The 14,683-nt window shown below is 45.7% G+C and overlaps 1 protein-coding gene across 1 annotated transcript; it reads right to left on the bottom strand.

The window, feature by feature from the left end:
* Positions 1-5,299: 5,299 nt before the first annotated feature.
* On the bottom strand, positions 5,300-6,092 carry LOC136492442 (protein WIR1A-like). Its single transcript, XM_066488457.1, has 2 exons — positions 5,934-6,092; positions 5,300-5,738 (listed from the first exon to the last, which is right to left on the bottom strand). Exons 1-2 carry the CDS (start codon positions 6,019-6,021, stop codon positions 5,578-5,580), a joined length of 249 nt encoding a protein of 82 aa, XP_066344554.1. The 5' UTR covers positions 6,022-6,092; the 3' UTR covers positions 5,300-5,577.
* Positions 6,093-14,683: the final 8,591 nt, after the last annotated feature.

Below are 14,683 nucleotides of genomic sequence, written 5' to 3'. Positions count from 1 at the left end.
TTGTATCATCTTGCACATTTGAGTTAGAGAGCACTTGCAATGATAATCTTCATCATCATTCACTTGTCTAGGCCTCAATTCACCAACATCCATGTTCTTCATGGCATTTGAAAGTTGAATGCCTCTAACATCTTCTAAGTTTTCATTTTCTTCTTGTGAACCCTTGGTTTCATCAAATTCAACATCATGAACTTTCTTAAGAGTACCACTATCTAAATTTCAAACTCTATATGCTTTGCTTGTAGTGGAGTAGCCAAGTAGGAATCCTTCATCATATTTCTTATCAAACTTGCCCAATCTAGTGCCTTTCTTTAAAATATAGCATTTGCAACCAAAGACCCAAAAATATGCAATGTTGGGCTTTCTACCATTCAAGAGCTCATATGGTGTCTTCTCTTTCAATGGGTGACAATAGAGGCGGTTGCTACAATAGCAAGCCATGTTGATAGCTTCGGCCTAAAAGGATTGACTCACATTGTACTCACTAAGCATAGACCTTGCCATATCAATAAGTGTTCTATTCTTCCTCTCAACAAGGCCATTTGATTGTGGAGTGTACTTGGTCGAGAATTGATGTCTAATTCCAAATTCATCACACAACTCATCAATTCTAGTGTTCTTAAACTCACTAACATTGTCACTTCTAACTCTCTTGATGGTTGTTTCAAACTTATTGTGAATGCCCTTGATAAATGATTTGAATGTTGCAAACACATCACTTTTGTCCACTAGAAAGAATACCCATATGTATCTAGTATAATCATCCACTATCACAAAGCCATATTTGTTTCCACCAATGCTAATGTATTGAGTTGGCCCAAACAAATCCATGTGCAATAACTCAAATGCTTTGCTAGTGCTCATCATACTTTTCTTAGGATGGGTGTTTCTAACTTGTTTTTTGGCTTGACAATAGCTACAAAGCTTATCTGTACCACTGACCGAAACAGCACGCCCTCTGCTACCACTGACCGGACGTGCCGATCCAACCGAGACCAGCGTCCGGTCACTTACAATGACCTTCGTCTTTTCTGTATAGAGCGCTAGTGACACCATCGGACTGTCCGCGCTCTACGGATGGACACTTCGCCGGTGAAGTTTCTAACCTTTGCTCAAATATACCAACCACTAAGTGTATCACTTTGTGCACATGTGTTAGCATATTTTCACAAACATTTCCAAGGGTGTTAGCACTCCACTAGATCCTAAATGCATATGCAATGAGTTAGAGCATCTAGTAGCACTTTGATAACCGCATTTCGAAATGAGTTTCACCCCTCTTAATAGTACGGCTATCGATCATAAATATGATCACACTCACTAAGTGTCTCGATCACCAAAATAAAATGGCTCCTACCATTTATACCTTTGCCTTGAGCCTTTTGTTTTTCTCTTTCTTCTTTTCAAGTCCAAGCACTTGATTATCCCCATGGCATCACCATCATTATGTCATAGTCTTCATTTCCTTCACCACTTGAAATGTGCTACCTATCTCATGATCGCTTGATAAACTAGGTTAGCACTTAGGGTTTCATTAATTCACCAAAACCAAACTAGATATTTGAATGTTGCAACTGTTTTATCTGGATGTTACATATGTTGCAGTGGCCATATACATATGTTGCAAGAGTATGTTCTAAATGTTTTATGTTTCAGACATATGTTGCAGCAATGCTGCATGTTGCAAGTATTTCATGAGCAGGCGCGGGAAGTAGGCACAGACAGACGTAGTCCCCGCGTGCGCGGAAAGCGAAGCGGATAGGGCAGCAAGCGCATGCGTATCGTAGCAGCAGGTGGGGCTGGGCCGACGAGCACGGCAGCAGCAGCGTGCAGGTAGGTGCGGTAGTAGTGTGTGGCCAAGAGCAGCGTCGGCCGGTGGGCCGTCAGGCGAACGGAAAGGAGCTTTATGCAACCTTGCATACAAGTGATCGAGCGAGAGAGCCTTGTAGCCTACGGATGCGCGAAACATCAAAGGGAGTCGGGAGGGACCAGCGGTTGCCGAATTAATTGATGGGACGAAACCGAAATGGCGGGCAGCAGGCACGGGTGTATCAAAGCTCTTTTTCTATCTGTACGAGCCTATGAAAATAATCTGGACAGCCTTGTATGGTTGCCATATGATGTGATGATGATCTGTTATTCTCAAACGCTTGAAGAAGGGGAAAAGCCTAGCTGGGCCGTCAGCCGTGGCGGTAGTGTGCCTAGAGTCATCGACCGTGGATGTGTTCGGGGACTGGATGAGTTGGGTGGCCCTTCGACGCCACCAAGCACAGCACAGTGTGCTCGGCTGATGGTTTCATGGCTGATAAGTCGACTGAAGCTGATTTATTGATAAAGAAAAATATTATACCATAGTTGATAAGCCATGTTGATAAGTTATTTAAGTCTTGTTTAGATACATGTGTATCTACTTTAATTCACATGTTTTGGAGTGAATTGGAACAGAATTAAGTATAATTACACTTCAATCCACTACAACACATGTGGATTAAGATGAATACATGCATATCTAAATAAGGCCTTAGTCTTAAGACGAATACATGCACATTCAAATAAGGTCTTAATCTTTATAGTTGGATACTTGGATTCATAAAACTACGTGCTCATAATATTAAATCATAATAATGTGGTCTCTAGCGACGTCAAGTAATAAACTAAGTTTTTTTTACCTCTAGCCAGCTCCATTCACGCGTAGATGCATCCGCTCGGCCTTCCCGCACTAAAGAGAGAGAAACATTTTTTTATTGCATATGGCTAGCCAATAGCGCTAAGTCGGTTGCCTGGTTTACATAGTTACTGGTTCGTGGAGAAATAGTTTATGTTTAAGAAAAATATTATTTTAATTAAAAATTTATGATTGTTTATGACAAATCACAGCCAAACGGTTTGGCTCAAGAAATCTTATCCCAACAGCCGGTAGAAATCGTTTGGCTCAAGAAATCTTTTCTATAAGGGCATCCCAACAGCCGGTAGAAATCGCTGGTCGACATGGATACATGAAACAATTAAAAAAGAAAAAAAGTTGGATAGTATAATGGTGCTGCAAATATGTCAGAGACTGAGAAGATTTGGGGAAACATGCGAGCTAGACTCTTGCTAACGCGTTGACTTTCCTCCTCCTGATTGGACACGTGCTGCTCCGAGGTAGCGATTTCAACCCCGTTGGGGAGGACCTAAGGACTACTAAGGCCTGGTTTAGATTCCAAGTTTTTTCACTCTCTTCATTACATCAAATCTTTAACACATGCATAGAATATTAAATATAGATAAAAAAACTAATTACACAGTTTGATTGTAAATTACGAGACGAATCTTTTGAGCCTAGTTAGACCATGATTGAACAATAATTACCAAATACAAATGAAAGTGCTACAATGTTAAATACTAATTCCTAACACTCATCTAAACAAGGCCTAACAGAATGGTATGACCATCCATATGACAGTGAGACAGTCGCATAGGCCATAAAGACTGCTTTTCTTTTGCACCTTGCTGGCGCCCTTACTTTGATTTGGATATGCCATTGGCCCTATTCGTTTATCTTATAATCTATCTTTTTCAGCTTGTTTTTTCAGTTGAAACAGTGTTTTTCTCTTACAACAAATCAGCCGGAACAGTGTTTCGGTTTGTTTTTTCAGCGAAGCAAGCGGGGCTAATGAAAGTAGTCAATCGTAGCAAAGTTTTAAGACTTTTTTTTTTGGATGAAATCGGAAGGAAGAAGCACTCCCCACATACTTGATTGCACTGGAGCAACAAAACGCTTGTTGCTCAGTTACAAATGACTAAATACATAAGGGGGAGAGGTAGCATGAATTCTCTAGTAGAGCTTAATTCATAATGAAACTAAATTACACCACTAGGTAATCACTCCCTGATCACAAACTGAAAGGCAAAACTTCCACAGATTCACAGCGTCTATGCACGCTCTTGAGAGGCGATTATAGGAGGACGGCATACCACAATTCCTGTGCTTCCAAAGAATCCAGCAAATCAAATGGATGAACGTTGCTGAATTTGCTCCAGGGAGGTTTGCTGGCCGAGCAATGTTCCAGAGCGAGGCTACTTGAGTGCCATCGGCCACAAACCCCGTTTGATGCCCGTTCGCTTGTAGGAATTATGGAGGAATCTGGATGAATTTGTGAGAGAAAAACACTGTTCCGAATGAAAAAAGAAGCGGATCAAGCTAGATTTAAGGGCATGCGAACGGGTGAGTCCTGGCGAAGGGGCATTTGAGGATCAGGTGGTCTGCAGTCTCTGACTCCGCTCTACAATTGGGGCATGTGTCATCGTTAAGAACATGTTTCTGCTTGAGATTATAGCGGCATTTTATACGTTCCTGAATCAAGAGCCAGCAAAAGAATTGGACCTTCGGCGGCGTGCGATTGCGCCAGACAAAGCTCCCGGTGTCGATGCTTCACCGTTGGCTTTGATTGCCTTGTACAACTTGCCCGATCTCAATCTTTTGGTTACACAATCCATCAGCAGGGGGGCAGTGGCGCTCATATGGCGAGTTCGTGAGGTGTATGTAGCTTATGACCACTTCAACCTGCTCACGCTGTGCTGCTGCTTGGTGTGTAAGTCGGGGCATGAGAGTGGTGCTAAGGCCTTCATCACACGTCTCTAGCTGAGGTTTGCTTTCGTTTGGTATGACCGTAGAGGCAGGCAAAAGTTTCTGCTCAAGGGACCTCACCAAGCCATAGGTCGTTCCAGAAGCTGGTTGAGCAGCCGTCGTTTTAAGATATTTGGGGGGTATGGATTCCATCTTTTGTGATGTATAGTGTTCCGCAACCTAAATATGCATGTTCAGTTGATTTGCCTCACGAAATGTGAAATACTAGACCAGCAGGAGAAGAGCATCTCTCATGCTTACCCTGGAGAAGAGCATCTCTCATGCTTACCCTGTTCGTTTCGCTAAAAAGACAAGTTGAAAAGTACCGTTCTCTGATTTGTTGTAAGAGAAAAATATCATTTCTTTACTGGAAAAGTACAGCTCATAAGACAAATGAATTTAGACACAACGTCCTTAAGGCTGGTCTGACACACCCATGATTTTTTACCCAGTTGATTCGTCGAGGCGAAAAATAGAGACGGCTGGGCTAGCTGCGTGTACAGAGGCTTCCTAGCTGCTTCTATAGTGTCTTTCTATAGTAGTTAGAGGAGAGTAGCAGTAGTTTTCACAGGAGTAAATTAAATCTATCATACTACAGCCTGACAGATTGGTACAAATTAGTTCAATATTTGTAAACTGCTCAAATACTAAAGACACATTTTTGCCCATTTGTATGTCTTGAAAGCGGTGGGAGCGGAGAGTATAAAATTTGCCTTGATCTGCAGACTCCAGGCTCATTAACATCCCACAGTTACACAAATGACGCACTTACATCTCCATCACGGTACATGCACACACAGCGCCGCCGCGCGACTACAGTTTGGATCTTATTAAGGGCATGTTTGGCACATCTCACAACAGCATTACAGTTTGGATCTTATTAAATTATTATAGACTCATACTAAGTGGATTAGCTAGAGCCTAGAGGCGCCTTGTTGTTCAAAGGACATTATTAATCACGCTGATCGTCATGGCGCTCCGCCGGCGCCGGCAGCAGTAGCGGCAGCAGCAGGCGGTATACATTCGTAGATTCTTGTGCAAGAGCGGCCAGTGTATGGCTGGCCACGAGGCACGGAAGGCGTGCCGCCGGGGATCAAGGCTCCGTAGCTCACCTGCCCTAGCGCTCTCCCTGTACGCACAAGCAGCCAGTTAGCGCTAGCTCTCCCTGCACATGCGTGTCATGTAAGTATATACGGTACTTAGTGCAATCAAAGTGTGAAGCGAGTAATTAAGTGGTAGTAGTAGCTTCACAAATGAATCGTATCTTCGTAGAACTTTCGCTGCTAGTGTGTGTGACTGGAGGGGGCATATAAGGTGCACCTACCTGCGGCCACGCGGGCGGCGTCCATGGTAGAGACGACGAGGAACGCCATCAGGAACACCATGCAAAGCTGCTGCTGCTGCCTCCCCATCTTCCTGGTCGATTTCCTCTGCTTTTATTCCACTTCTCTCGATGGTCTCAGCTCTGCGGAATGATGCGCGCACTTCACTGCACTTTTATACAGAGAGCACAGAGGACTGAGGAGCCCGCCCTGCCCTTCGGATCTTCGCCAAGGCGTGGACCCTGAGTCAACCCCGAATCGACAGCACGTATTCCCCCCCGCCCACCCCCGACCTCACCGTTTCACCGACCCCTCTTTTGCCAGATATGCAGGCGGGTCACTCGCTTCCAGGTCAAGGAGAGCGACGCTGTTGTTGTCACCCCCCACGGTCCATCCTGGTGGCGTGACTAGCCGCAGACTCACCCACCTAGGAGTGGTCACTCATAAACAGAAATATGGAAAATATCAGAAATTTATAGGCAATAAGAAAAATTTTGGCTAAAATTATATAAAAAATATTAATTTGTAGAGAAAATCACGTCGAATATGTTCAAACCATTTGACACAAAATCAACACAGAATAGTATAGAAATTTGAGGATATAACTCTTTGGAGCTCGGTGCACTACCGAGAGAGAGAGCATAGAGCGGCGACGGCTTGGAAAGGAAGAGAATCATTGACAATATGATAGGTTTTTACGGTTAAAGTATTATAGGATTCTTCACTCCATTTTGGGCTGGCGCGGTGTTCGTGAGCTGAAATTAGGGTGCGTCAAAATCGAACTAACAAATTGTTTGATGATACAAGATAAACGTCGGCACATATCAATAGTACTGAAATATCAGAAATAACAATCTTATATCGATAACCCTGCTCGCAGCAGCATCCATTGCTGCATTATTCACCATAAGATCAACATAGCTGATTTGGGGATTTTGATATTCCGCTCGGGTGCGAAACAAGCACGCACCTGGCAGTTCTGGGGAGTCATTTAAATTTCACAACCAGCCTGTTGAATAAATAGACAATTTGATAATTAATTTCAAAACATAAATCATAGCAACCGTAGATACTAGGACCTTGTTTAGATCACCTTCAAATTCCAAGTTTTTTCACTCTCTTTCTATCACATCAATTTTTGGACATATGTATGGAGCATTAAATGTAGGTAAAAAAAATAACTAATTGCACAATTTGGTTGTAAATCACGAGACGAATCTTTTGAGCCTAATTAGTCCATGATCGGACAAAATTTGTCAAATACAAACGAAATGTGCTACAGTGTCTAGATTGCAAAAATTTGCAATCTAAACCCGGCCTAGTACATAAATCTCTAACATGCTAGTCAAATCAAATCGCATCAACATAAATAGTACTCCAGCAGACACAGATGTCATGGCAAGTGCTAGAGGAACGTCGATGTTATTAAAGACAATGGCGAAGATGGGTCGGAGCAACTAGTAATGGAGACGACGGTACACGTCACCGTTTGATTTGGATGGAAGCTGGGCCATCGTGGAGATCGCAAGCAGTCGCACGAAGACGCTTCTTGACAACCTTATCCATCCTCTCCTGATTACAAGGGCGAGAAGTTCCAAAGACCTGCGTTATTATAAAGCTTTTCATTTTACACAAGTGACTTTCTTCCAGAGACACAGGAACACATGACCAATTTTGAGATTAATATAGAGCTATCACATTGTATTGCACTATCATTGGATTTTGCAGGAGAAATCAATACCATCACTAAAGCACCAAAAATTTGAATATGAGATGTTAGTACGACAATCTCGAACTCTGCCAAAAGCTGAGCACAAAAATTTGAACATGAGATAGCACGATAATCTCGAACTCTGCCAAAAGCTGAGCGATAGAGACCGAGGCTGTGTTTGGTTCAACTTCTAGAAGCGTTTATCGCGTGTTCGCTGATTGATTTCTAGCTGATAAACCCGACCGGTGTTGGTTCGTTGTAAGAGAAAAATACTATTAGCTGACTGTATGGCTGAAACCAACAAGTAAATAAGTTGTATATTGTCAAAAGCAAGGTACTAAATAACATTTCTAGCAACCGCTATAGCGGCTGCAATAGTGATCGTGGTCTCCTACCCCTACTGCTACGACGTTGTTGTTGGTGTTTGACGACCAACAATCTATCACGGGGTTCGGCGTATACAGAATTCGGTGGTAAACACGAAGACAACGATTTATACTGGTTCAGATCGCTAGTATAGCGTAATACCTTATGTCCAACCGGGTTGGATATAACGGGTCGGAACTTATAGCGCCCGTTATTTAACACAGCAAGCCGCTATACCGGCCGTTATTTGACGTAGCAGCCCGCTACAGCAGCCCATGTCCAGAACATAACTAGTTTATTCTTAATTTAAGATATATTTCATCAAGAATCAACTCTTCGAATACAATTAATTATCTATTTACACTATTTAAGCTATATATATTTATTATTCTATCATTAATTTTGTATTTAATTGATTTGTTAATGTGTAAGAAAATCATTTTTAAGATAACATATATCTAAATTATATGAGATTACTATACAACATTATTGGAATTTAGCTTCCTCGTAGAGCCCGCTATCCGCAACCCGCGATGTAGGCATCAATCCTCTACAAACCTGCTATCTGCTATTTGTTACCTTGGTCAAAAGCCAGAAAGCTAGGTAGAACCAGAAGTTTTGTTTTTCTAGAAACAACAGCTTTCATGTGGTACATCTTCGCAGCACCTTGGATCCTACTTTTGGCTTTCAGCTTTTAGCTTTTTTTTCCCTCAAATGCACAGGACAACTGCACATCTTTGTATTATAGAGAGAAAAAGGATCGGCCCCTTATATGAACACCACCGTCTCACTCCGGATCGAGCCATGAGGGGTTGTATGAAACAAAATATGTTGCAGTCAATAAAAAGCTCCAAAGGATGAGACCTGACCAAAAACAAACCCCAAAAACTAGGTTAACTAACCCAAGCCGGACCTAGACCCGAGAGTTTGTATGCCTCATGCACTTGTGAGGCACCACAAACTCCTCTTCTTTGAAAGCTTGCAAGAGGCGAGAAATCCTCGATGGAGCTCCATCATAGACACAAGCATTGCGATGCTTCGGATTCGTGCCCCTAGGGTGGAAATAGAGATATGCTTTATAGCAATTTCAAAGGAGATAAAGATATGGAGCTAGATTTTATAGTTATTTTAATCTCTTAGTTTAATCAAACAACATGCAACGTTTTTACATCACATAATTTATAATATTTTTTATACGCTAATACTTGGGCATAGGCGTCCGCCCCCATCTGGACGCTCTCTTTATGGGTCTGCGCAGTGGACAACCCAAGAGGTGTGCTCTTCCCCATCACACTCGCATCTGGCTGTCGGAGCATCACCACACATCCACCGCCGTAGAACCCCTTCCCCCACCGCGCTCCCGTCCCCCACACACGCAGCGCCCTTCCCCCTGCCGCGCCACACCCCATCACCGTCCGCGCTGCGCCACCATCCTACTCCTCGCCCTATCCACCGGTGCACCCCCCGTCCACCTCGCCCGTGTGGCCATGGCGGGCACCATGCGACCACCATCGCAATGCCACCAAGAGGAGGTTGCTGCCGGTTCGAACTTCGTCTCCTGCGACAAGGGGAGACCTGCGCACGCTGGGTTGTTTTGTTTCGACGTTCCCTCAGTACCTTGAGCTTGCTGGTTACATCAGTTCCCCACCAGGTAGGCCATGGCTGCCGCCGACGCCATGTTTGAAGTGTTTTAGGCGTTTTCAACTTATGTTTCAAGTGTTTCATCTAGATGTTGCAAAAGTTAATCTGGGATGTTTGCATATGTTGCAACGATAATATACGCATGTTGCAAGCGTATGTGTCAGATTGTTTTGCTCCGGCAATATCCAACAACGTGATCGCGTAGACGGAATTAGATGGTAGCACACGAGACACAGATATTTATACTGGTTCGGGGCGCGGTACACGCTAATCCCTACTCCAGTGGTGCGGCTGCTCTTGTATTCGTATGCTCAATTACAGGGGCTGTTGATCCTAGCTACGAGGTAGATGGAATTGGTGGAAGATTGGATCCTGAGCCTGAGGTCCCTACCCTCCTTTATATAGGCAGGAGAGGTAGGGTTATAGAAAGGGCGATCAGGCTAACAAATTGTTTCCTAGTTTGTTACAACAGATTTATCCTAGCTATCGTCCAGATACACCTACCTTGGTTTGTCTTGATCTCCATATTGGTCGATCATGTCAGCCCTTGTGGGCCTCCTCCTTGATGGTTGCTAGGCTGATAGCTGGGCGATGGTCATATATACGGGCAGTGCAGGTACCCCTGGCCCATATCTTTGATAGTAGCCCTCGTAGGACTTAATGATAAGCTAGCATGTAGCTTCAAGCCCTCGAGACGTCGTAGTCTCCCCCTATAAGTTCTGTGTACTGTAAGTACCAGTGAGCATCTTTGGGTGCTGAAGTATTGAGCAGCACAATTAGATATTCCCAAGTATTGGGGAGCCAGTATGTTGCCGTTCGAGTACCAAGAGCATTTCTTGAGTAGCGAGAATCTTCTTCAAGCATCGAGTGCGGCGGTGGTACACCGTACATCAAGGGACGTTGTCCCTTGGCAACTGTAAGTGCCTAACTTGGGTGGTACACCCCATATCAGGAAATGTAGTTTCCTGGGCATAGCCCTCGGGACGTTGTTAACGCCACGTTCAGGAGGTGTTCCTGATAACCAAAAGTGTAGCATTCTAGGACATCGCGGATGTCGTGTTAGGGTAGAAATGCCGCTGTACTCAAGAAGTTGGTTCCCGACGTATTCCGGCACATAAATAGTGGTTGCGCATCATGAAGTCCTAGTCGTAAACAATAATGAGTATGGGGTAGGTGCACCTCCATCGCCCGCGCGTCACTAGGACAATTGATTTTTAGGGTGACTTGTTGTAGGTCGAACATTAAGGGTGTCACCTTTTTCTTTGAGATCCATTAAGTAATGTGATACGAATTTTCATGAACCCCGTTAGTGAAAGAGTGAGGACATTGTCCTAGAGCCCTGAGGCTAGTATGATAGTGTCCCAGTGCGGGCATCACTGTGGGCGAGTAACAAACGTGTGAGCAGCTGTCGGTAGTTGCGTGTGTTACTCTTCGAGCTGATAACGGGTAGAATGAGTGAGCATCCGCTTCACTGAAAGGAAGCGATAGGACAAAGCTACACCAGCGGGGGCATGTCATAAAACTCTTTTTTCATATTCCAGGAGCTCGTACTTTGGTTACAGCCATGGGCCAACCAGTTTTCCGGTTTCCCCCAAAGGGGCACACATCCGCTGAAATAAGGTACTTCGAGCTCGTTCGGGTATTGGGAGATTTATGTGACACCGAGTGTCAGAGGTTTTAGAGTTAGACTGGTGACCCTCCCGAATACCCCCTGACTCTAGAGGGGTAGGGTCGATAGCGAATGAATCGCTACCGCTTACACCTACTGATGGGGTGAGCCATGCTGAGTACCCGATCTGTGTGTCAGACCACTCGCCTACACCGGCTCAGGTGATGGTGCATTGAATTTTAGACCCTTTGGTCCCACAGCCTCCGTAGTTATGCAGATGGGTTCCTTCTCCACAAAGTTGAGATGTTAGTTTCGGCGGCTCGTCTCCACACGTGTCTATCTCAGAAGCTGTGCTTCTCAGAGATCATGGGGGCGTAGCTAGGCCTTAACTCTCGCTTTCGCCCATGGAGACTACTGGATTTTGTCGACTGTGCGTATCCCCTACCTATAAAATAGAGGAATAGAAGAGGGGAGTTAGTACATCTGCATAGCAGCCTTTGCACGCTCACCTTCCTTTGCTCATCGCATCTCCTGTCGCCGTAAGATCTTGCCTACTATCCATGGCCAGAGAGAAGTGCCAGTGGGAGGAGCCTGAGGAGGGATCTATCAAGAGGGGCGTGCCTCCCTCCGCTCAGGCCTTTCGCCTGGGCTTGATGGGGTTTAGGTAAGCATAGATCTTGCTGTTGACTTCATTGGGGATGGATCTGATGCATTTCTTGGTGTAGTGGTTTCTCATCAGTGCGCTTGATATCGTGGCCCACCGTCATCCGAGAGGCCCTATTGCTGTCACGTCCCCCGGCAACGCAAGCCGTGCTGCCGCCGGCCTTGCCTTCTTCCTTTGATTATGAGGAGGCCAAAGGAGATGAGCACGACATCCACAATGTGTGACAGGAGCTGGTCGTGGCCGAGCAGTCCCTCTGGAGTGGGTGTCTAGAGGTGGAATGACTGAAGGAGTACCTTGCGGCAGCTGAGACTGCACTCAGTGCCACGGACAAGGAGGCGACCGATGCTAGGGCTGCCAATGTAGTGACCAGCACTAAGCTCACCGATGAGTTGAACTTCTTTGCTTCCTTTGCGAAATCGCTTCTTGTCTTGACTTTGACCTCTGTGTTTTTCAGCGATTCAAGAGCAGCTAGGCGTTGTCATGGCTAAAGCGGTGGATCTTCACCGAGGCAATGAGGAGCTGGCTGGCAGACTGGTGGAGGTGACTCTTCTGCACCATGAGTCAATGGATTAGGCGTGTGGTGGTGCCACCGTGGCGCAGATTAATAGCAACCCATGCTAGAGAGGGCAATGGAGGCCATCGTCATGTTGGTACAACCGACGGGGTCAGACCTTCGTGAGCAGGCTCTCCGCCTCCCGGCATGAATTAGGGAGGTAACGGCACATGGCGTTCGCCATGGGGCTGCAGCGGCCCTTGCTGCCGCTCGCCTTCGTCTTTAGCCGGAGGTGGACCTGCGTGTGATGGAGCCTGGGTTCCCGTCACGGACGGAGGTGCCTGAAGACATCGAAGTCAGATGGCTGATAGCCAATTTTGGCATCACTGCCAATGCCATTGCGGCTGTTGTAAATGTAGAGCAAGTCATCAAGGGCACTCCTCGTTGAGGTTAGGTCCTGTTGGTTTGCTTTTTGTGTAAAATATTATCTGAATAAAATTCTGCTTTGCAGATCGATAGTTGTGTGATTGTATTGTAGTTGTAGCCCCCGAGCACTTGGGTGGGTTAGTATAACATGCTTGAGTGCTAAGACCACACTAACCAACATGACGATCTTGACATTGCCATGTTAGTGCAAAGCCCTCGAGCTCGAGTGTCGACTAGCCATTATGGCTTTACTCAGGGGGAGATGTTGCGTAGCATTTAGGACGTAGCCCCCGAGCCGTTCTCTAGAAAAGTATTTCCTTAGCTGTCTGAAGCGTAAGACCCTTTCGTGCATAGCAACCATATATATATATTAAAAGGTGGGAAAACAAGTATTAGTGCGTGTTAACACCACTGGTGGAGTTTGTCCCTCCTTTGCTCGGGGTTGACCCGAGGTTTATTGCGGTTTGCATCATTGGTGCTCTAGGCCCCAGTCACAGGGTCCTCCTTTGGCGGCCGGGTCATCTTTCTCCTCTTCTAGTTTTGCTTCTTCGGGCAAATCGGGTGCCTCTGGTGGCGCCGGTGTAGCTGGTGAAGCAGAAACCTTGGAATCAGGAGGTAAAACATTGGCCGTGGTTTCTGGCATGAGCTGGTGCTCTGGGGATCAGGGCGAGCGTTGGGGCACTCCCAAGCCTGCCTCTTATTTATCGTCATAAGCGTGTTTTGACTCAACTAGGATTAGGTCCTATTGGGCCTGTTGAATAGCTAGCCTCTCGCACTCGTATGCATCTTAAAAACTACCCACGACGGTGATGACACCACAGGGGCCTAGCATTTTGAGCTTGAGGTAAGCATAACTAGGGATTGCCATGAATTTCGCATAGCAAGGTCTCCCAAGGATGGTGTGGTAAGGACCCTCGAAGTCTACGACTTTGAAGGAGAGTGTCTCCTTGTGGTAGTGTACCTGGTCACCAAACATGACAGACAGAGTGATCGTGCCGAGGGGCATAACTTGTTGTTCAGGGACGATCCCATGGAACGGAGAATGTGGGGGACGCGGTTTGCTTGTCTTGAGGTTTAGCTTTTCGAACGCATCCTTGTAAAGGATGTTTATGCTGCTTCCTTTGTCCATAAGGACTTTGGTCATCTTTACGCCTCCCACAACCATGCTAACCACTAGAGGAAACCGACCAGCCTCGATGACGTGATCGAGGTGGTCGTCCCTATTGAAGGTGATCGGGCGCTCCGACCATCTTAAATAGACAGGAACTACAAGCGTAGTGGCAAAGATGAGATATCGGGTTACCTTTTTACGACGGCAATCCTCGTAGGCCTATGGGCCCCCGAAGATGATCATGATGCCCTCGATGTTGGGGTAGCTGCCTTCATCATCCTCAATGTCATCGTCCTTCCCTTTCTTTGAGCGGTCGCCCTTCATCTTGCCCTTGCCAGCTTCAATGATCTCACATTTGTAAGTATGACAGTCCTTGGCCAAGTGATTCACCTGGAAACCGTGGTTTTGCTTGAATTTGTTGCCTTCTTGTTTCTTGGCGTTGGCCACGAGCTCGCCTCAATGCTTACAATCCTTCTTGGTTAGTGTGGATTGGTCCACGTCATCGATGAGTCACGACTTATATTTGTCGTTACTGGCGTTGAAGCAATCTTCATCGTCGGCATGTTCGTGGGCTAAGGCGAACATGTCGCGGAGACTGATGTTCTTCCTTTGCCTAATGTCCTGAATGAGGGGTTCGTTGTTGACGCCAACAATGAAGGTAGTGATGATGCTAGCATCGGGGACGTCCTCAAGCTTATTCTTGCGCTGCGTGAAACACCTTATGTAATCAT

Source organism: Miscanthus floridulus, chromosome 1, assembly GCF_019320115.1.
Source record: "Miscanthus floridulus cultivar M001 chromosome 1, ASM1932011v1, whole genome shotgun sequence".
NCBI classification, from domain to species: Eukaryota; Viridiplantae; Streptophyta; class Magnoliopsida; order Poales; family Poaceae; genus Miscanthus; species Miscanthus floridulus.
Note: the sequence above shows the minus strand (reverse complement) of the source record. Positions and strands in the feature narration are given on the sequence as shown.

Coding starts and splice junctions, on each gene's coding strand:
- LOC136492442 (XM_066488457.1), bottom strand. CDS start 6,021: ATGGGGAGGCAGCAGCAGCAGCTTTGCATGGTGTTCCTGATGGCGTTC. Junction 5,739..5,933: donor CGCCGCCCGCGTGGCCGCAG/GTAGGTGCACCT, acceptor TTGTGCGTACAG/GGAGAGCGCTAGGGCAGGTG.